Raw genomic sequence first — 22,127 nt, forward strand, 5'->3', positions numbered from 1 at the left:
AGACGGGTTTACGAAGATTCTCAGGCCACACAAGAGGGTGTGGTGAGAGACTGGCCAGGGGGCGAGGGAGTTGTTGAGGATGATGCCCGGAGTTCTGAGCCGGCTCCCGGGTGGATGGTAGCGTTGCCCACTGAGAAGTGGTCTTGCTGTTTCTGATGTGCTCGGTGCTGATCTCAGAAAGTAGCCTGAGAAATGCACAGAATGGCGGTGGGGGTGGGGCTCTGCTTTGCAAACGTTTCTGGTTACTAGGTCACACACTGACATGAGGCAGGCTTGAGCCCTGTGTGCCGTGTGCCCCGGGGACTAGGAAGGGACCTTGTCACCTTGGAAAGCAGAGAGAAGCTCTCGGGAAGAGCATGTGGAGCTAGGGGGCGCTGTTTGAGACACCTGGACCTTCCCTCCCCACCCTGAGTGCTCTCAGTAGGGTGAATTTCCCTTACCAGGCAGCACTGAGACTCCTGTGTCCTCCTAGGCCAAGAGAGGTTTGATCCCACGTTGTTGAATCATGACGATTTCATTAGATCCACAGATGGGATGGGGTGCAGGCCAAGCACAAGCTGGTCCAGGAAAGGTGGAGGCTGGTGCAGGGCCCTTCATCCTGAGTGGAAATCCTCGGGCAAGAGTTGGATCTAGAGCGGGAGGGGTGGGGACTGGGGCTAGTATAGGCCTGGAGCCTGACTGCAGTTGTCTCAAGTTCATGGTGACCTGTTAAGTGTTCTAGGTCTAGACTGGGTCCCTGGTTGGATTGGATGTCCTGGTCCTGGGTCCCTGTTCAGAGTGAGTTTTTTGTTTGAGAGGTGAGGTGGGGTGGGGGGGGACAAAGGGAAAAGGAGACAGATCATCATTTTTTTTTTTTAATGTTTTATTTATTTCTAGGAGAGAGAGAGAGAGAGAGAGAGAGAGAGAGAGACAGCATGAGCAGGGGAGGGTCAGAGAGAGAGGGAGACACAGACTGAAACAGGCTCCAGGCTCAGAGCTGGCAGTCAGCACAGAGCCCGACGCGGGGCTCGAACCCACGAACCGCGAGATCATGACCTAAGCGAAAGTCGGACGCTTAACCGACTAAGCCACCCAGGCGCCCCAAGGAGACAGATCATCTTAAGCAGGCACCACGCCCAGCTCAGAGCCCCCACTGGGGGCTCAATCTCACAACTGTAAGATCACGATCTGGGCCGAAACCAAGAGTAGGCCACTTAACCCAGTGAGCCACCCAGGCACCCCCATGTTCAGAGTTCTTGATATTGGGTCTGGAACTCTGGTCTGCGGTTGATGGTCCAAGTTCAGGTCTGGTCGTTATCCTGAAGTCCAGGGTTTAGGGTCATGACAAAGGTCTGGGTCTGGGGTTGGAATCAAGGTTGGGGTTGGTAACCAGGATGGGATCAGTGTTTGAGGTCATGGTCCCAAAACTAGACCTGGGGTCCTGTTGAGGGGGCTGGGAGCAGTGTCAAGGTCTGGGTGTGGAGGGAGACACAGGGCTATGATCTCGGGTCACAGAGTCTAATGCAGTGGTTGAAGACAGTGGTCCGAGGTCCAGTCCTGGGGTCCTATTTGGAGGGCGGGCTCAGGAATATTGTCCAGGACTAATGTCAGGTCATACACTTCCATCAGGATCCAGAAGTCAGGGGTTATGTCCAGGGTCTGAGGTCCAAGTCCTCGAGATCCTGTTCTGAAGTCCCAGTCTGGGGTGAGGGCCTTGGTCTACTGTGGATTCTGGGGTCCGAGTTAGGATCCGAGTTGTGGTCAAGGTCTGGGTCCAGGGGCTTCTTCGGCCCCGGGTCCCCTGGCCAGGTCCAGGTCTGGGGTTCAAAGGCCACGGCCTAGGCCCCTGGGCGGGGTCAGGGTCGGGTCAGGGAAGGGGTCCGCGCGGGCGGAGCGGGTGGGGGTCAGGCTCGGGCCAGCCCGCGCGGCCTCCAGGGGGCGCCGCCGGCCGCCCGCCCGCCCGGCCCCTCGGGGGCTCGCTGGCGCTGTGCGCGGCAGGCGGGGCCGGAGGCGGCGGCGGCTCCGGGGCGCGGGCGGCGGCGGTGGCGGCGGCGGCGGCGGCGGCGGCGGCCCGACTGCAGTCCCGGCGGGAGCGGAGCGAGCCGGGGCCGGGCCCGAGCCGGCGCCATGGGGCGGCGCCGCCTGTGAGCCGCGGCGACCGGAGCCGCGGGCGCCGAGCGGGGCCAGGCGGGCGGCGGCGCCCGAGGCCGACGGAGCGGCCGGGCCGGGGCCGAGCGCGCCGAGCGGAGCGGAGCGGAGCCGAGCGGCGGGAGAGGCCGCCGCCGCCGCCAAGATGGCGGACCTGGAGGCCGTGCTGGCCGATGTGAGCTACCTGATGGCCATGGAGAAGAGCAAGGCCACGCCGGCCGCGCGCGCCAGCAAGAAGATCCTGCTGCCCGAGCCCAGGTGAGGCGGCCGCCGGCCGGGCCGCTGCCCGAACCCGGAGCCCGCGGCCCCAGACCACCCCGGCGCTGGCCCCTGGCCCCCCTCCCCCCTCCCGTGCCCTGTGCCCCGGCCACCCCGACCGGGACCCCTCGGCCCCAGGCCCAGTGCACCTGAACCCGGGGCTTCCCGGCCCCGCCGGCTCCCCGAGCCGCCAGTGCCCCCTGCCCCACCGCCTCCCTTCCCTTCGTACACGCTGCCTCCGGCGGCCCCGCGCTCCTGCCTTCTCCTGCCTTCTCGCACAGGGGCCCCATGCTGCCCTTCATGACCCTCCCGGCAGCCCCCGGGCCCCGGGGGGTCCCCTCCTCTACCTGCCAGGCCACCTGGCCTGACCACATCGCTCATCCCTTAGCTTCCCCGACGCCCCAGCACCCCCACTCCTAGTCCCCTCTGGGCGACACTGGTGTGAGGCTTCCGGACGGCAGCATGTCTTCCTGGCCCTCCCCACCCTCCTGGTGGGTCACTGGCTTGGGGTAGGGTTTGAGAGTGCTTTGGGGGCCGGGGTGATGGGGGGGTGCAGGGTGTGGCGTGTGCCCCAGCCCAGTGGGGGAGGCACCCCCTGTCCCTCTGCCCTCCCAGTCCTCTGGCGGCCCTGCGTGTGGTGCCCGGCGGCCGCTGCTTGCCACAGGACATCCCCGCACCTCTGCAGCAGCTGGACCGCGGCTGCCACCTCTCCGTGAGACAGTTGGTGTCACGGCACCTGGTATCAAAGTTTAAAGTGTTCAGGATGTAGGCACGTTCTTTTCAGGACAGGACCGTCGCCGAGGGTCGGCCGGCCTTTTATGGCTTCTGTAGCGAATTTTCCCATTGCGGGAGCCGCACCGCAGCCTGTCAGGAGGTCGGACAGGACAGGTGCGGGTTTGTCTCCACTGATCAGGTGGGGCGGCCGAAGCCCCGGAGGTGAGCGGCTCGCCCCGTGTCACAGGTAGTCTGGGCTGGCGCCCGGCCACCAGTCCAGGGCTTCTGGCTTCTGCCTCCACATCGTGTGTACCACTCGGGCCTGAGGCGGGCCCTGGCTGCTCTGCATCTGCGACAGCTGTGTGCCCACCATGCTTGCTCATGCCTGAGAGTTGACGTGCCGGAAGCCTGGCTGGCCTGGGAACCTGGGCCTGGCCTATCTGTCATGTGACTTTGGGCAAGTCCCTTCTCCTCTGCTTCTGGGCCTCGGTTTTCTCATCTGTGAAATGTGGAGAGTGTGAAGTTAAGTGTTGTGACCCTATGGCAGCCGAAGCCTTTGAAGCGGAGCCCAGAGTGGCGGGGGATGGAGGGGCTTGGCTACATCCCCAGCACCTTTCTCTGTGCCTCGTTCGCTGGGTTTCGGATTGACCAAGCACCGGGCCTGGGACGGGAAAATGGGTCTGCGTTTTGAAAAGGCCGTTAGGGCCCTTTTTTTTTTTTTTTCTAAGACATTTGCAATCAGATTTCTCAAAACAGGAACCGGGCTGGCTGTCAGCTGGGGGCTGTCCAGGGAGCAGCGACAGTTAGCACAAAAATGAATTTCAGAAATGACAAAGCCACGAGGGAGGAAACGGGGCAGGGAGGGGGGGAGTCAACCTCTAGGGTTCACAACGGTCCTCCTTGGTGGCTGTGGCCTCGAGACCCTCCTGCAGGTTGGAGCGCCACAAAGTGTCTGGCAGAACCTTTTCTGGAACTCTCTGTATTTGGGTAATCTCTCCCCAGAATGCATTGCTCCCGACGGGGCCCCGCCTTGGGTTGGCCTTGCAGGTGTTAGAACCCTGAGAAACGAGATGTTCCTCTTTTCCTGTCCCCTCTACCATCTGTGGTAGTGACGGTGGCAGAAATTATAATAATTTATTATTTATTCTGACATCTGTCATCTCAGTTGATCTGAAAACCAACCTGTGAAGTTGGCACGGCAGTGCCTCGCGTGTAGCAGTCGCTCAGGAAATATCAGGACCGGGCGATGTCTGAAACCAGGCTGGGAGTTTTGGGGGGACAGCAGGAGACCAAGACCCAGGTGTCATGGCTTCTCGTAGGGGGCCGCCCTCCAGCGGCACAACGGCGTCAGAGGGACCACAGCTGTGAGATGGACAGAGGCCCTGGACGCGCCCGTCAGTGAGCTAAGACCAGGCCTCTCCTCTTGGACGACATGCCAGCCTTTGCTTTTATGCTTTGCCCACCTGGTGGGTCACATGCGTCCTGTCCTGGAAGGTCACGATGACGGTGTCTTACGTTTGCCCAGCGTTTCCCAGTGTGCCAAGCGGCTTTCGCTCCATCTTATTCTTTTCACAGCCGTGGGAAAGCCGGTCCCGCAGGCGGTCTTCTCGCCCGTTTAATATTTGAAGAAGCTGAGGCTCGGGAAGGGGAGGAGACTTCATCCCAGGGGTGAGCTGGGATTTGAACTCAGGTCTCCAGGCCCCCTGCTATGCTTCATTTCCTCCACACATCGCTGTGCGCCACCCCGCCCCCCACCGGCCCTCCCCTCAGGCACCCCTCGCCTGGGTGATCTGGGGGTTGGCCTGGAAACCACAGAGCACAAGGGCCCCTGCCCTGTCATCTGGGACAGAACGGAACTGCTCTGGCAGAGCGAGTGCACAGAAGAGGCAGCTCCTGCCTGGGGTCACGTCTTCCCCTTCCCCACAAGGTCAGGGTCAGGGAGACTGGCCGTGGTTCGTCCGTGACGAGGTGCCATTTGGAGCCGCTCCCACCTTGGGGTGGTCCATCTTGGCAGCCTCCCTGCCGCTGATGCCCAGGTTGTGGCTTGGCCGGGAGCTGGGGCTGGCATCAGGGCTGGGAACAGGAGCTGTTGCGCAGGCACGGTGCCACTTGGAGTTGGCACAAGGGCCTCCCCTTCTGTCACCCTATAGAATCCGAGGAAATGGACCCGTTTCTCGACCTTCTCATGGAAGGAGGCAGTGTGTGTCGCTGGAAGACAAGCAGACCCGGCTTGGAATCCCGCTGCGATTCCAGCACGTCCCTTTTCCTGACCGCACCTGTTTCCACCCCAGTAAAGCCGGGCCCGGCCCTCCAGGGACGACCTCGCAGGGCTCCTTCAGCCCTCGGGCCTGTGGTCGGTGCTGCTCCCCGACGGAGCCGCTCTTCCTCCACCAGCAGCGGCCCTGTAATTACTGTCATTTGCTTAATATGACCACGGAGGCCGGGTGTAATTAATCTCTGGGCTCCCGGCTCAGGAGCCTCGCTCGGGCGGTCCCAGGAGGTGTCCCTGCCCTCCCTGGTGACGGTGGCAGTCCCGGCAGCAGACTGTCGGAGTCGGGTGCCTCTTGCAGCCTCCCATTTTCTCGGCTCTTTCCTGGTCCCTCCCCCACCACGGATTGCCTCCTTCCTGCCCTTTCCTGGCTTCCCTGTCCCCCAGACCAGGCCACTCTTCCTCTGCTGCTGCTTCGTTCCTGTTAACTCTTTGCCTCCAGGACTTCCTGCCCTCGATTTGTATGGGGTGGGGGCGGGGAAGGGGTGCAGGGGAAGGTTTCCTCCCTTCCTCCTCCACTTCTCCATCACCAGCAAAACCCTGTGTGCTTCCAGCCTTTGTCCCTCACCCTAGAACTTTCTACCCTGGCGGTAGCTCTCCTCCTCACCCCCACACCCCACCAAACACGGTGATCTTTCGGCATCATTCCGAAAGGCATCCCTCCGGGCCTTTGAAGCCCCTCCCCCCCCACCCCCTTGCTCTGGAGCGAGTCTCTGGGATGTCTTTTCCCATCTGCGCTCCTCTCTGGGGTTTGGGGTTTTTCACATTTTTGCCATTGAGTTGCCCGCCCACCCGCCGTTCCCTCAGTAAGTGGATTTGAAGGGAGCGTGAGCCGTGCAGGTTGGAATCTGTGCAGGGGAAGCTGGGCTCTGTCAAACCAGGAATAATGTGTCCTATTAATGCACGATCAATTCCTAGTAGTAAATTCCCGGTGACGTCGGGTGTAGGCAGTCTGCAGCGGCGCCTCCTCCCCGCCCCAGGCACCCCGGGGCTGCGTGCACTCGGCTCGGGCTCGGCTCGTTCCAGGCTATTCTGCTCCTGCCTCAGAGCAAACCGCCAAGGCCGGGAAAGCGGGAGAGTCTTTGAGGACCGCACAGCCGCCTTCACACCTGCCCCTTCCTCCTGCGGCCCCAAGGGGCCACTGTCCTCTGCCGGTCACATACTGGCCACATAGGACAGAGAGCGCTGCTCAAGTTATCGCTAATCTGTTGCAAGTAAGAGATCCGAAAGCTGACAGGTTCGGCTGCGGCTTTTTTCTACAACAATAACGTTCCTTCTTTGCGTCGCTGCTGCCTCGAAGGGGAGCCTCTGTGCTGGCAGAGGAGCAGGGTTTCGGAAGCGAGTTTTTCTGGTGTAAAAGTGTTCAGAGCTCTGTGTCTGCGCGGGGCATCAGGGACCCTGGAGGCCAGCTGGGTCACCGTGGACAGCCCCTTCCTGGGGGCCACGGGCCACGCAGCCCCGGAACTTGGTTCTTGGTGCGTTTTAACATAATAGCAGTAAATTGCAGGGTGTGGTACTCAGGTCATGTTAGCATAGAAGCTGTGACATGTGACGAGGCCGCCGGAGAGTACCCCCCTCCACCCCCCCCCCCGCACATCTCGCAAGGATGCCACGTCGGGGCCACCACACTGCACCATTGGGAGCCTGAGTGACTTGTGGGGGCAGGGGGGCTGTGTGTGTGCCACCTGGTGTGTGTCTCTTTCTCTTCCCTGGGCTTGGCCTTTCAGGGTGGCCGTCAGGGTCAGTCTTTCCCATTTGGCATGTAGCCCTGTTCTCGAGCTCTGAGGACAGTCAGCCCCAGGGAGAGTCATTGAGAAATATTAATAAGAAGCCCCAGGGGACTTCCTCCTCCTGCTGCCACCTCAGTGCCAGGTTTCCTGGAAATGCCACAGTGGAGCTGCTGCCACAGCTGCAGCCTCCGCTCCACCGGCTCATTCAGTGTCCTCTCCCAGAGCGTGGCCGGGGCTGCACCGGCCCAGCCGGGCCCACAGTCCCCAGGCCGGCCGCCACCGTCCTGGGCTTTCGTGACTTGGGCACCCCAGTGACACCCTGGCCCGCCAGGTGCCAGCCGAGGCTGCCCGTAGCCCGCCGGGCTCGTAGGAGAGGTGCCGCCCGCTGCCCACAGCCCTGGCAGCGAATAGAAGGAGAGGCAGCCAGGGTACAAGGCCGGGGTCCTCTGCAGAGGCTTGGGGGGGCGGCCCCGGGACATTTTCTGGCTGCTGACTCGGTGTGGGCTGGACCCCCTCACCGTCCAGACAGAACAGGTGTGTTTGCCTCTGGCCCCTGCTGCCCCCCCAGTCCCCACACAAGCTGCCCTCTGTGGCCCCGTGCAGGGGTCCTCCGGGAGGGCGCAGGTCAGATCCCTGGGCCACAGAGCCAGAGACCTTGCCTGTCTTCTGAACCACGTGGTTCCAGAAAGTACCGGAAGTTCCCCCCCCCCACAGCCCCCACCGCCTTCCTGCCTGCTGTGCTGTCACCCCTGCCCACACTCCGGGCTGCAGGGGAGGATGCGCGCTCTGTCGCGGCGTTGGGCTCGGCCCTCTCCTCAGGGCAGCTGGCGCCAAAGTGACTGGCCCTGGCTGTAGGCAGCAGGGTCCAGCAGCTCCTGCCGCAGGGCCCTTGCTGCTTCATCAGGGGCAGGTCTCAGCTCTGCTTCCGCCCTCCCTCCCCCACCCCGATCCCCAGTTTCCTAGGCTGATCAGCACGAGCGTGTGAGGCTGGTCTGGGAGCCACTCACCTGGCCCCGGCCCTGCTCAGAGCCCAGTCAGGTGGCCTGGCCGCGGGCGGCACCCCCTGAGGACGTGGGAGCGTGTGGGGCAGAGACCCGAACGGGACGAAATAGCTCAGGATCACGTTCTAGAAGAGGCGCAGGCGGGGGGACCCCAGCAGGAGGGGATGTGAGCTGACAGCTGTCACAGCAAGGCTAGCGTCCTAGGATAGTTCTGCGGTGTCCTCTCAGCCTCTGTATTTTTTTATTTTATTTATTTTTTGAGAAATTTTTAAGTTTGTTTATACTGAGAGAGAGAGAACAGGAGTGTGCACGCGTGCACACACTCACACGCGGGGCAGGAGTGGAGAGGGAGAGGGAGACGGAGAGAGAATCCCAAGCAGGCTCTGCGCTGACAGTGCAGAGCTGGACCCGGGGCTCAATCTCACGAACCGTGGGATCATTCACAACCTGAGACCACACTGGGAGCCGGATGCTTAACCGACCGAGCCACCCAGCCGCCCCCCTCAGGCTTTCCAGCCCACAATGTAGTGACAGTTCAGCAGGTCGTTGACATCCTCATTTCACAAGTGGGGCAACTGGACGATTCAAGTTTGTGACTTGGCCCGGCCTCCAGGGAGGGAAGTTGGGGAGAGCCGTTTGGAACTCAGGCCTGGGTGTCCCCCCCACCCCCCATGGCTAGAGCGAGGGCAGCCAGGGTCCCCTCTTCCGAACAACTGGGCGCCTTAGGGCCCTTCTGGCGGGGCAGGGACCGGCGCCAGCTCCCCTGACAGCCCAGAGCTGGCCTGGGGGCCACGTGCTCCTGGATGTCGGAGTTGTTGGCCTGGGTGGGGGCGGGAATGTGCTGCTCTGGGCTCGTTGCCACCCTCGACCCTGCCAGTATCAGGGAGTAGGTGCTGGAGACGAAGGTGACCCGGCCCAGGAGGCCGCCGCCGCCGCCCGTGCCAGCCTGCACTTGCCACCCTGGCGGGAGTGTGCCCCGTGACACGTTTTTCTAAACTGCCGCCTCCCTCGGCCACCAGCCCCCCATGCGAGTGCGAACGGACAGGAAGCCCTGACGCTGTCGCTTTGGGGGCCTTCCGTTCAAGGCTCTGCTCAGTCCAATGTCGTGTTTGGGTGTGTGTGTGTGTGGGGGTTGTTTATTTTATTTAGAAAACATTTTTTCTCTTTTTAAGGAAGAAAGTGAAGTGCTGTAGGCTGGGAAGAGAGGCGCCCCAGGCAGCTCCAGAGGGGAGGCGGGGTCTGGCCACGGATGCCCCACTTTCTGCGCCATCCTGGGCTGAGCCCACAGCAGAGCAGCCGCCGGGGCGGGAGAAGGCCGGGCGGCAGGCTGGCTCCCTCATCCACGGGCCCTCGGGGAGAGTGCATTTCCCAGGAGGGTCCGGTTCCCAGCTTCTCTGGGAGCCACCGAGTCCTGTGGCGGGAAGTGGGGGGCATTCCCATCGCGCCGCCTTTGATAGGCTGGTGCCAGTCTCACCGGCCCCCGGGAAGCCAGTTTGGGGTCTCAGGAGGGCTTCCCGTCTGGGTCCACCTGTCCAGGCGTCATCCCGCCCGACTACACCTGACCTTCCAACCACTCACCTCCGTGGAAGATTGACTGACCTTTTGTGATTCCCTTCCCCCCCCCCCCACTTTATTACTTTGTCCAGCGCCTTCCATCGACCAAAATGTCCTGAAACACAGGAATTGGGTGTGGACATGGCATGCCAAGAGCTGAGCCGGCCTTCTGGGTCCACCTTACAGCTGAAGTCCGGGTACTTGCCCCTCACAGGGCTCCCCAGGCTCTGAGCCCCTAACTCCTGGGTGCCTGGCCTCGAGACCCTGTCAGCCCTTCGCTGCCCCGCTCCGGGCCCGGGCTGCTGCCCCACAGCACGCCCCGCAGCACGCCCCGGCCTGTCCCGCTGTCCTCCAGAAAGGGGGTCCTGAGTGCGGGTCTGTGGGGCTCCGGTCTCCGGGCTGCAGCGCAGGGCGCGTGAGCAGGGAGCGGGCCTTGGAATCGGGCCTCGCCTCCTGAGGGCCCCTGAGTCCCTGTGGGGCCCGTGGGGCTGGGGAGACGCGCTCCTGATGGCATGGCAGTCAGGAGGGGAGGGTGCCCTGGCACGGGTGAGGGCCCCGTCCCCGCCTCAGGGCCCCTGCCCCCCTGCGGAGAGCAGCCTTGCTTTCCTGAGGGGACCAGCTCCCTAGTGGCCACCACTTCAGTGTGGGGCCACCGAGCCACTGGCCCTCGGCTAGGAGCCCCGCTCTTGTTGGTCGGAGTCACAGGCTAGGGACACGGGAGGGCTGTCCCGGTCATTGGCACCCTCCTTCCTGTCGGAGACCGGTCACAGCGTCGTCCAGCCTCCTGGGGCGGGGAAGCCGGGGAGGGAGTTGCTGCGTAGCCGTGCTCACGAGAGCACTGTGCGCTCCCCTTATCTTGCGTGGCCTTTCCTTGTGTGGCGGAAGCCTGGGGGGGAGCGGAGCCTGGGCTTCCGCTCAGACCGTCAGAAGGAGAGCGCTGAGCAGAAAGGGGCAGGAGTCCCCCGCCTCCGAGCACAGGCCCAGCGGCTGGGCGGCGTCCACACGGGCCCTGCCTGGCGCCTTCTCACCTCAGACACCTCTCTGGCGGACTCCTCTGCCCGCCGATGGCCCGAGCCTGCGCCTCTCCCTCCTTACTGGCCGTCCCTCTAGTGTCGCCACCACCCGGGCTGCCTCCCGTGGGGCCTCCAGCCGACTGTCTGCCCTGGCCTGAGCTTCCTGAGCCTCCCCAGCCCAGCCCCCTCCTGCCCGAGTCTGGGTCTTCCCCTGCTTGTCCCCACATCCACCCACCTGCCCTGGGCTTTGCCACCTGTTGACATCCTGTTTGCACCGAGGAACCCAGTGAAGTTCCTCCTCCACGTGGCCTCTCGCGGCGGCCCAGAACCTTCTTCCCTTCCTGAGTGGGTCGCGTCAGGCTTTGTCACACACTATGTAATGGCTTAGAGCCACGCGTGCAGAACTTGTGCCCTGGGAGCGCCTGTGCGGAGGCCAGGGGTACAGGGTACCTTCCAGTAGACAGCGAACAGCAGGCCCGGGTGACCCGTGCTCAGCTCCGAGAGGGATGTGGGGGCACAGAGCTCAGACTTCCTGACCCTGGCCCTCCCTGGTGGCCCCACATATCCCAGGGCTGTGTGAGCATTGCCAGGGCTCAGCTGTGACTGCGCAGTGTGGTCCCCGGCACCGGCAGCTAGGAGGGTTCCCCAGGAGCCCGGGCGAGGGAAGGCCAGAGTGATGACAGCTGGCAGGCATGATGGCTGGTCTACAGGTGGCCCAGGAGAGGGGAGGAGTGGACAGCGGGGGGAGTGGGGGGTGAGGTACGAGGGAAAGCCTCAGGTCACAAGCCTCAGGTCACTTGGCCTTGGTGTTGAGGATGAGCTTTCCGGGTGGGGACTGTCAGGTTGGACTTTGCATGGTCACAGTGGCCAGCCTCTCCCGTGCTGCCCTCCCAAGCAACCCAGGGACGGTTGGGGGTGGGGGGGCACATCTTTTTAAGTCAGATGTTAGGGACACAGGAACCGAGGCGTGGCTTCTACGTCGTCTTATTTTTACTGTGTAAAAAACATGAGATATGATTCACATAACATCAAATTCGTCATTTTATTTTTATTTTTTTAATAATGTTTTTTTGTTTTTTTTTTAATATTTTTATTTATTTCTAGGAGAGAGAGAGAGAGACAGCGTGAGCAGGGGAGGGTCAGAGAGAGAGGGAGTCACAGACTGAAACAGGCTCCAGGCTCTGAGCTGGCAGTCAGCACAGAGCCCGACGCGGGGCTCGAACCCACGAACCGTGAGATCATGACCCAAGCGAAAGTCGGACGCTTAACCGACTAAGCCACCCAGGCGCCTCAAATTCGTCATTTTAAAGAGTGCAGCCCAGTAGGTTTTGGTACAGCTCTCACCCTACCTGATTCCAGAACATTCCCATCACCCCCAGAAGAAACCCCCTACCTGCTGGCAGTCACTCCTCTTCTGTCCCTCAGCCCCTGGCCTCACTAATGTGCCTTCTGTGTCTGTAGATCTATTTGCCTATTCTGGACATGCGACCTGAGTGGCATCATAGAACCTGGGGCCTTATGTGCCTCTCTGTTCTCACTTAGCAGCGTGCTAAGGTTCATCCCTAATGTAGCATTTCTGTCAGTGCGACGTCCCACTTTATGGCCAGGCATATTCCATGGTACGGACAGGCCCCATTCTGGTTACCCATCCTCTGCTGATGGGGAGGCCTGGGCTTTTGAGGCTTGGCCAGGCTCCCGATCCAGCATGAGGCAGTCCTGGGACCACACTTCCGAGCAGCCACCTGCTGGCCACCCTGGCTCTGGGGGACAGAGCCCTGGTGGGCAGGCCTGGCCCAGCATTGCCTTCTTGGAGGGAGCGGTGACATTCTGGACCCCCGGGGAGGGGACAGGGCCAGCAGGCCTGGCAGGAGCCCCGGGGGCGCTGGCTCACTGAGGCCCCCCCGCCCCCCATCTTTCAGCATCCGAAGCGTTATGCAGAAGTACCTGGAGGACCGGGGCGAGGTGACCTTTGAGAAGATCTTCTCCCAGAAGCTGGGTGAGTACGAGTTCTGCCAGCCCCAAGGACTTCCCGCCACTGTCCAGCTGCCCAGGCCTGGGGTGTGGGGGCAGGAGAACCCCAAGGCCGCTTTCCCACCCCCACCCTAGCCGGCTGGCCTCTGTCCCCTCCCTGGAGGTCTGGCCATCGATCGGATGGGGCAGGGCGGTGATGAGCACCCCACATCCCAGGGTGGCGGCAGGGCTGCTCAGGGCCGTGACCCATTGTGCCTCCCAGCCCCTGGCGGTGGGCCCTGGGAGCCCTGTGAAGGGGGTGGGGGCCGAGCAGTCTTCCCGGGCTGCCGGGGAAGTTCCTCCTTGGGGTTTTTGTTTTTGAGAGTTGCAGCTTCCCCTTGGCGCAGGCACAGCTGCTTTGGGCCGTTGGTAGAACTGACAGGAAGGGGCGGGGCCCTTCCTGTGGCGCCTGCCGAGCTGTGGTCGCCCGCCCCCGCCCTCAAGGGCCCTCTTTGAGAGCAACCTGCCTCGCTCAGTCCCTCGGATCCTCCTCCTCCAGTGCCCTCGTTTCACGAGTGGAGTGCTTCTGCCGCAGAACTGGCCCACAGGGCAGGCTGGGTTGGGGCGGTTCCCGGAAAGCAGGCTGCAGGCACACACAGCTCTGGGTCGGCCTTCCCCAGGGGAGAGCAGGATCTCAGCTCTGAAATGGGAGTGGCCTGGGCCAGCCTGGCAGGATCAGGCATTGGAAGTCAGCGCTGGGGAGTCACTGCATCGAGAAGCCCAGTGTGGGTCAGTCCCCTGCCTGTGCTTTGTGACCTTGGTTGGGTACATCGCTTTACCGCTCTGAGCCTGTTGGTGTCCTCACCCGGGAATTAAGACTCAGAAGCCTTGCCGCCCAGGACTGTTGGAGGGCCCGTCCTCAGTGAAAGTCCCTTGCCCACTAGGAAACCCAGGTCACAAGTTACTCAAAGGCCAGGCCGCCTTTAATAGAAGTGATGGCTGTGTGCTCTGCTGGAGGTGCCCAGTCAGCACCCCTAAAGAGACATGGAAGCTACCCAGTGCCAGCCTGGTCACCCACGTCAGGCTGGAGGGAACATGGACTGCCCTTACTTCCCCTTGCCCTCCAGGGCTGCTCTGGGGTTGGGCCTCGGGCCCCCATTCGCTGGGAGGGGTGAGGCCTGGGAGCCCTTCCCATAGCTTGTCCCGCCTCTTACCTTCCCCAGTGGCCTCTGGTCTCATGCCCTGCGAGGCCCCACCCCCTGGCCTGTCTTTCCCAGCACCTCCCAGCGGGTAGAAGAGCCGAGAATCTTCTACTCGGCCCACTTGACAAGCCTCCCCAGGTGTGTTTCTGCACCTGTTCCTCGGGGCTGCCATGAGAATCGGTCAGATATGGCAGGGCATGATATGGGGGGTCCAGAGAGAGGGACCAGGGCCCCTTGGGAGGCTGCCCTCCTCCTCCCCGCCATGCTGTGGCCTGACCCAGGTCAGTCTGCACCTGCACAGCCTGCCCAGTGGGGGTGCTGCCCTTGAGTAGCAGCTGCAGGCCCTGGACGGCAGGGAGAGGGCGGGGAGCCGGAGTCGGCCTGTGTCTCGCCAGAGCGCCGGTCACATTCCAGCTGGCGATCTGAGGAAGCGGCTTCCGGAAGGGGTAGAGACACAGGCACCCCTTAACCTGAAACTGAGACTCTTCAGTTGGTGACAGCCTTTGGGGCCACCTCGTCCAGTCCCCACCTAGGGCAGAGACCACCTCTGCTGCTTCCTTGGCTAGTGCTGCCCAGGGAGCCCCAAGCCCACACCGCCCGCCCTGATGGGATGGCCGCACAGGGGTGTGGCCCCGTGTGACCCAAAACACTTGCTTTTCAGGGTACCTGCTCTTCCGAGATTTCTGCCTGAAACACCTGGAGGAGGCCAAGCCGCTGGTGGAGTTCTATGAGGAGGTAAGGCCCCGCCTGCCTGCGGAAAGGGGAGGAGGTCGGGCTGCTGTCGTTCCGTCTGTAAGACGCCTGCCATTGGTGCCTCTGCGTCACCGGTGGGGATCTTGTCCTCTAGATCAAGAAATACGAGAAACTGGAGACGGAGGAGGAGCGCCTTGCTCGTAGCCGGGAGGTCTTCGACACCTACATCATGAAGGAGCTGCTGGCCTGCTCGCACGTGAGTGTCCCCCCGGCCTGGCCGTAGGCCCAGACCCCAGTGCTGGCCCAGAACCGCCTGGGGTGTGGGCAGGGGATGCCAGGGCCCTGCAGAAAATTCACAGCCACTTCTGTCTTCTGCAGCCCTTCTCGAAAAGTGCCACTGAGCACGTCCAGGGCCACCTGGTGAAGAAGCAGGTTCCTCCGGACCTCTTCCAGGTGCGTACTGGGCTTATCCCCGCTGCCCGCCCACCCCCTGCCCCCCACCCCCACCCCCACCCAGCCAGCGCCACCCTTGGGCCGCTGAGGTCACGAGCCTGGTCCGCTCCGAGGTCCGCTCCGAGTCTGGCTCAGTCACCAACCTCCAGCTTCTCCCCTTAGCCATATATCGAAGAGATCTGTCAGAACCTCCGAGGGGATGTGTTCCAGAAATTCATCGAGAGGTGAGAGCAGAGCACGTGCGGGAGAGGCAGGGGAGAAGCACTTGCTGAGAAGGGGTGCAGATGGTGTGGAGGAGAGAATCCGGGCAGGCGGGTTCCTGGGCCCCGCTAACGGCCCTGTGCGGGGACTCCTAAGAAGTGGGGCGGGCTCCCAGCCACCAGCTCCTCCACACTCCCCCCTGCCCTTCTTACTGCCAGGCATCTCCGAGCCTGCCCCAGGGGATTCTCCAGGGTATGAGGGACCACCCAAGTGTCATTCCTTCTCGTGGACTGTTCAGCACCTTGCTGGGCCCATCTATGCCGAGAAGCCTCAGGGTGGCACACACATGACACACCGTCCTCTACTGTGGCTCTTGTGGCCGGAGCTGGCCTGGTGGGTGGGAGCTATAGGCAGATTTCAGCTTAACATGAGAAACAGCCTTCTTAGGGTCCCAGCTGCCGGGCAGCGGAGTGGGAGCTTCCCAGGGGTGAGTGCTGCGTCGCTGGAGGTGTGCAAGCAGGGATGAGTATTGTCAGGGATACAGTGGCAGGAAGTCCGTGTCAGATTGGAGGGCCACTTCTCTACACTTATCTGAAACCCACTTGGGCCGGCGCTGTGCCTGGCAGTCCAGGGGGTCGGGGGAAGCTGAGGTTCAGGACCCCAGACGACAGCAGGGGTGTGGGGTCGGCTTGCTCCCGGCATCGCTGCGCCTGCCTGGCATCGCTGCGCCCACCTTCTGAAGTTCGTCTGAGCCCTCGTTCTTCTCTCACAGCGATAAATTCACACGATTTTGCCAGTGGAAGAATGTGGAGCTCAACATCCATGTGAGTGGCTCGGTGGGCTCGGAAGGCTGCTCCCTCCCTTCCGCCCGCCCAGGGGTCGGTGCCGGGGTCCCAGCGGTGGGGGGCGGCTCAGGGCAGGTAAGTACGTGGCGAGGGTGGTCCCTGGCCTGGGACCGGCCCCGGATGCTCTGACCCCGCTTGTTAACCGCCCCACAGCTGACCATGAACGACTTCAGCGTGCACCGCATCATCGGGCGAGGGGGCTTTGGCGAGGTCTACGGGTGCCGGAAAGCCGACACGGGCAAGATGTGAGCACCGGCTCGGCCAGTGTCCAGTGGGGTGCCTGAGGGAGGGGAGGGGCCCCTGGGGTCCGTGGAAGAGCTGTGAGGGGGCTCAGGGCCCCCAGGTCCTGAGTGGGCAGGTCTCTGCAGCGGCTACCGTCTCCCCACTGCACGCGCGCACAGAGGCCGCAACTCACAGCTCTCTCCCGCCTCCCGCCTCCCGCCTTGACTCTGATGTGTCGTACGCTGGTCTCAGTGTCCAGTCCTCACTGCAAGAGCCCTGAGGACTTGCCCCCCATGCCCCGCCCCTGCAGACCCCCAGACGCAGCCCTGGGCTCTGTACTGAAGGTGCGTGGGGACTGACTGACCAGCCGGCCCCCCTCCCCCACCAGGTATGCCATGAAGTGTCTGGATAAGAAGCGCATCAAGATGAAGCAGGGGGAGACCCTGGCCCTGAACGAGCGCATCATGCTGTCCCTTGTCAGCACTGGGGTGAGCCGGGAGGGCCCGGGCAGGTCACTGTGGGCCCCTGGTCCCAGCCCCGCGCGCCGCCTCTGCTCACCGCCCTCCCCTGCCCTCCAGGACTGCCCGTTCATCGTGTGCATGTCGTACGCGTTCCACACGCCGGACAAGCTCAGCTTCATCCTCGACCTCATGAACGGTGAGTGCGTGGGCCCGGCCCCAGGTGGACCGCAGGGCGGGGGGGACGGGGGGGTGTGACGGGGAGCTGAGCGCCACCCCGCGGGGCTGCCTCCCTCAGGTGGGGACCTGCACTACCACCTGTCCCAGCACGGCGTGTTCTCCGAGGCCGACATGCGCTTCTACGCGGCCGAGATCATCCTGGGCCTGGAACACATGCACAACCGCTTCGTTGTCTATCGGGACCTGAAGGTGAGGTTCCGGCCCCCCATCCCCTCCGTGCCACCGGCCCACCTGGCCCGCAGCAGTGGCGTTCTGGGACAGGGCCGGCCGGCTGCCCTCTTCTTCCCCGAGCCGTTTTCTGGATTCCGGTTGTAACTGGGGGACGGAGGGGAAGACCCCACCCGGGGCCTTGTCGCTGGACACCCCCAGCCCTCCAGGGTGAGGACAGTGACCTAGCTGGCATCTTGCCTGGCCAGGCCCTGTCCTGAGCTGCTCTTGAGGCCGCTCACTGGGCTTCCCCCACAGCCAGCCAACATCCTTCTGGACGAGCACGGTCACGTGCGCATCTCTGACCTGGGCCTGGCCTGCGACTTCTCCAAGAAGAAGCCCCACGCCAGCGTGTGAGTGCCCAACCCCCCACTCTCCCTTCCCGCGCCCTCCGCCAGACCCCCTCATGGCCTCCTTGCTCCCGCAGGGGCACCCATGGGTACATGGCCCCCGAGGTCCTGCAGAAGGGCGTGGCCTACGATAGCAGCGCTGACTGGTTCTCCCTGGGCTGCATGCTTTTCAAGTTGCTGCGGGGGTGAGTGGGCCTTCCCCTGCCGGCGGGTGGGAGGGGACAGGGAAGGGTAGCCATCTAGGTGAGCGGCGCCTACAGCTGCCTGGGTGTTAGGGTGGCACCGTCCCTGGCTTTGGATGAGGATCGTTGCTGCTCCCTGCCTCAGTTTCCCCATGCCTTTCCTCTGACCTTGCGCCTCTTGCCCAGGCACAGCCCCTTTCGGCAGCACAAGACCAAAGATAAGCACGAGATTGACCGCATGACATTGACGATGGTGAGTGTAGGGAGGCGGGGTGGGGTCCATGGCGGGGGGTGGTCACTGTGGAGCCGGGGTCTCCTGTGCGCGTCAGGGTCACGGATTCTTGGTTCTCACCAAATAACAGCAAACTTGGTCCACTGATCCTTACTCTGGCCTCTGGCCCCAGAGGCTCCCCGGCCCTGTGTTGTCAGAACAAACGTGCCCCATGGGGGCCAGGGAGGAAGCTGGGCCCTGTCTCTCCCTGTGCCGGGTGCCAGGTCCCTTCCTCGGCCCCTGCCGACGTCCACTTCTTCCCGCAGGCTGTGGAGCTGCCCGACTCCTTCTCCCCCGAGCTCCGTTCCTTGCTGGAGGGGCTGCTGCAGAGGGATGTCAACCGGAGACTGGGCTGCCTGGGTCGAGGGTGAGTGCCCGGGACCAGGGCCACTGTCCCCGGTCCTCCCTCCCTGCCAGGCCCGGGGCCGGCCTGAGAACGAGGGCTGTGTTCCGTCCCTGGAGCCCCCTCCTGGTGCCACCTTCCTTTGAGGGGTTCGCAGGTTGGGGCACGACCAGACCCCATCTAGTGTTCTCAGGACAGGGCTGCCTGGGGGCACGGCTGCCAGAGGGGCCCCTGTAACAAACACAGCAATGACAACGATGATGGCGACAGCTTTTTGTGTTTATTTAACACTTAGTAAGTTGTTGGGCGTGATGTTGCAAGATTTACAAATGTGAAAGCTCCCAACGGCCCTAGTTTGTGGGAACTGTTCTCCCCATTTTAGAGATGAGGAAACAGGCTGAGGTTTAAGGAACCTGCCCAGGGTGGCAGAGGCGCTTCGGCGCCCACACTTAGCCACGGCCTGATGACCCGCGTGTCCCCACAGGGCCCAGGAGGTAAAGGAGAGCCCCTTCTTCCGCTCCTTGGACTGGCAGATGGTCTTCTTGCAGAAGGTACCAGCCTGGGGCAGGGCCAGGCGGGCGCCCTGTAGCCCTTGCCTGGTGCTGATGCCCAGCCTGTGCTCTGCTGCAGTACCCTCCCCCGCTGATCCCCCCTCGAGGGGAGGTGAACGCTGCTGACGCCTTCGACATTGGCTCCTTTGATGAGGAGGACACGAAAGGAATCAAGGTACCCAGGCCTGCCCTGGCCTCCCACATGCGCCCTGATGCCGGCCTGCGGGGCTCTGTCAGCTACTGGGCCTCCCCACACATGCCTGGGCGGCTGGGGGGCTGTCAGACCAGAACCCCCCGCCTGGGAGCCGCGGGCCTGGGCAGGCCTGTGGCTGATGGATGTCCCTGCCCTGTCTACCCGCTGAAGTTGCTGGACAGTGACCAGGAACTCTACCGTAACTTCCCGCTCACCATCTCGGAGCGGTGGCAGCAGGAGGTGGCCGAGACGGTCTTCGACACCATCAATGCCGAGACGGACCGGCTGGAGGCCCGCAAGAAAACCAAAAACAAGCAGTTGGGCCACGAGGAAGGTGAGGGTTCGCGGCTGCCGTGGGCACCCACTGGGCGCTTTAGAGACAAGGAATCGGCTCGGGTTTTGGGGAGCTGCCCAGGGTCCCAGCCGGAGTGGCCGAACCAGGTTCCAGCCCTGGGGCGGTGGGGGGGCCGGGGGTGGGGGGCCTGGCTGAGCGCGCCTCTTGCTCTCTCGCGGCAGACTACGCCCTGGGCAAGGACTGTATCATGCACGGCTACATGTCCAAGATGGGCAACCCCTTCCTGACGCAGTGGCAGCGGCGGTACTTCTACCTGTTTCCCAACCGGCTGGAGTGGCGGGGCGAGGGCGAGGCCCCGGTAAGCAGCGGCCTGGTGCCCGGGGGAGGGACAAGGAGGGCAGTGCCGCAGCCGCCAGCCTGTGCCATCCTCAGCGCCCCTCCCCGTGCCTCCCGCCCGCCCCGCAGCAGAGCCTGCTGACCATGGAGGAGATCCAGTCTGTGGAGGAGACGCAGATCAAGGAGCGGAAGTGCCTCCTTCTCAAGATCCGCGGCGGCAAACAGTTCGTGCTGCAGTGTGACGTGAGTGGGGCCGGGGGCCGGTGGCGGTGGGCCGGGCGGGCCCGGGAGGGAGCCTCGGGCGCGAGCCTCGGGCGCCCAGGCCTCCCCCCACAACACCTGACGGCCCCCCGGGCGCCCGCAGAGTGACCCGGAGCTGGTGCAGTGGAAGAAGGAGCTTCGCGACGCGTACCGCGAGGCCCAGCAGCTGGTGCAGCGCGTGCCCAAGATGAAGAACAAGCCGCGCTCGCCTGTGGTGGAGCTGAGCAAGGTGCCGCTGGTCCAGCGCGGCAGCGCCAATGGCCTCTGAGCCGCCCGCCTTTTATAAACCTCTAATTTATTTTGTCGGATTTTTATTATTTGTTTTCCCGCAAAGCGGAAAAGGTTTTATTTTGTAATTATTGTGATTTCCTGTGGCCCCGGCCTGGCCCAGCCCCCAGGGGGGGCCCCGCTTGCCTTGGCTCCTGCTGCCACCAACCCAGCCACTGTCCAGCTGCCCTCAGCCCCGACCCTCCAGGGGCCTCCCCTCCCCGTGTCTTCCCGTGGTGGCGGGGGGCGGGGGAGCAGCGGCCCCAGCAGCCCTCCTGGCCCTTCCCCAGGGATGACGCCGCACCGCGCTGTGCGCACAGCACCGCAGGGTGGCCCGGCGTCCCACAGCCCAGGGGAGGCCGCGGCACAGGGCTACTACTTGAATCTTCCCGCCGAAGCCCCTCCTGTGACGGGGGCGCAGTCCTGCACTGTCCTGTCCTCCAGCCAATCGGTGGAGGAGGGGCCCATGATCTCCCTGACCCCAGGCCCAGCCGCAGTGACTCGAGCTCTTGTGCCCTTTGCCCGGGAAGAGCCCCTGTGTCACTGGCCGCCTCCGTTCCCACATTCCCTGGCTGCTGAGGGGCTCTGGCATGGGCAGCAGGTGCCGCTGCCCTCCCCGCAGTCCCCTCTCCTCCCCTGCCAAGCGCCCGGGCTCAGGGACCACAGAAAGGCAGCTGTGGGTTGTGTCACACTGGCCTGGCCTGGCCCTGAGATCTCTGGCCCCCCTTCTGCCCCCGGGGCTGGGCGAGGCCTCATCTGCCCGGCACCGTAGGTGACTGGCCTTGACCCTCAACAGGTCGGGCAGCACAGCAAGAGGGGCCGGGCAGGGCCAGCCCTCGCCCCCACCCCCTCAGGCTGGTCAGTGTACCCCCCCGGGCTGTCCAGCCCCATAGTCCCATGTCCCGTCAGTGCCACTGCCCACAGGGTGCCACCCCGCCCGCCGCATGCCCCCTTGTGCCAGTCGCGCTGCCGTGTGTGGTGTCGCGCCCCCCCTCCCCCTGGGGCTGGGTTGGCGCACCCTCCCTTCCTGTCTACTCACTCCCGGGGGCGCTCCTTTGCCGATTTTTGAATGTGATTTTAAAGAGTGGAAAATGAGACTATGCGTTTTTATAAAAAATGGTGCCTGACTTAGCTGTGTCGGTTCTTTTGTGCCCCACGACCATTCTTGGCCACCGCTGAGCTGGGGCCTGAGGAGAGAGGGTATTGGCAGTGCCGGGTCCCCTCCGCTGCCATGGCGGGCATCCAGGGCCAGCCTCCCTTGGCCCAATCCCTCCCCGGGCTGGGGCAGGGGGCTCCACGCCTCCTCTCCCGCCCCACCGACCCATCCCCCCAGCCGAGGGGAATAGAAGGGGAAGCTTCACATCACATTTGGACTGACCGACTGAGCATCTCAGCTCGCCAGTCCTTGTGCTGAGGACACCCTTCGGTCAGTCAGGCACCTCTGCCCTTGGGGTCACGCAGCAGCCCCTGGGCCCTTGGCCCTCTCTGGCTTTGGCCTCCTCTTGCCTTGCTGTGCAGACCCCAGTAGGGCTTCCTGAGGCCCGAGGGATTCCCCCAGCTTTTGGCCTCTACCCGGAGGCTCTGCTCCACTTCGTTTTCCCCACGTACTGGGCCTACAGGCCCCTCTGCGCGATGCCAGTTGCTGCCCATTCTGTGCTGGGCTCTGCTGGGCAGGGCTGAGGGCCCGAATCCAGAGCACAGCAGGTGCAGAAGGAAGGCTGCTGCAGGGAGAGGCTGAGTCTTGGGAGGGAAAGGCCTTTGAGCTGGGCCTGCAGCATCGGGGCGGGGCGTTGGGGAGGATGTCCCTGATGCAGGGAATGGCCGGGCAGTCAGGACTGGCCCAGGTTGGTAGGAGCACTGTGGGAAGGAGCCAGTCCGGGAGGTCCTGAACGCCAGGCTAACCCTGGCCCAGAGCGCAGCGTGCGTTGAGCGATGAAGATG

At 63.5% G+C, this 22,127-nt stretch overlaps 1 protein-coding gene across 2 annotated transcripts; it reads left to right on the forward strand.

The window, feature by feature from the left end:
* The first annotated feature begins 2,272 nt into the window (after positions 1-2,272).
* On the forward strand, positions 2,273-21,313 carry GRK2 (G protein-coupled receptor kinase 2). Of its 2 annotated transcripts, none has more exons than XM_039235458.1 (21): positions 2,273-2,385; positions 12,586-12,662; positions 14,480-14,553; positions 14,666-14,767; positions 14,890-14,964; positions 15,127-15,188; positions 15,938-15,989; positions 16,164-16,255; positions 16,621-16,720; positions 16,811-16,889; positions 16,989-17,119; positions 17,396-17,490; positions 17,565-17,672; positions 17,856-17,922; positions 18,207-18,307; positions 18,768-18,834; positions 18,914-19,009; positions 19,199-19,361; positions 19,544-19,680; positions 19,788-19,901; positions 20,023-21,313. In XM_039235458.1, exons 1-21 carry the CDS (start codon positions 2,273-2,275, stop codon positions 20,185-20,187), a joined length of 2,070 nt encoding a protein of 689 aa, XP_039091389.1. In that variant the 3' UTR covers positions 20,188-21,313. The 2 variants fall into 2 exon arrangements, with proteins under 2 accessions (XP_039091389.1, XP_039091390.1); XM_039235459.1 differs by having other exon boundaries at positions 19,791-19,901.
* Positions 21,314-22,127: the final 814 nt, after the last annotated feature.

This window comes from Hyaena hyaena, unplaced genomic scaffold (genome assembly GCF_003009895.1).
Source record: "Hyaena hyaena isolate Hyena2069 unplaced genomic scaffold, ASM300989v1 scaffold_98, whole genome shotgun sequence".
Taxonomy (NCBI): domain Eukaryota; kingdom Metazoa; phylum Chordata; class Mammalia; order Carnivora; family Hyaenidae; genus Hyaena; species Hyaena hyaena.

What these genes read in the sequence shown, in the direction of transcription:
- GRK2 (XM_039235458.1), top strand. Translation starts at nt 2,273, where the DNA reads ATGGCGGACCTGGAGGCCGTGCTGGCCGATGTGAGCTACCTGATGGCC. An exon ending in TGTCCCTTGTCAGCACTGGG is followed by an intron (nt 16,721 to 16,810) that starts GTGAGCCGGGAG and finishes CCTGCCCTCCAG; the next exon opens with GACTGCCCGTTCATCGTGTG. An exon ending in GCAGTTGGGCCACGAGGAAG is followed by an intron (nt 19,362 to 19,543) that starts GTGAGGGTTCGC and finishes CTCTCGCGGCAG; the next exon opens with ACTACGCCCTGGGCAAGGAC.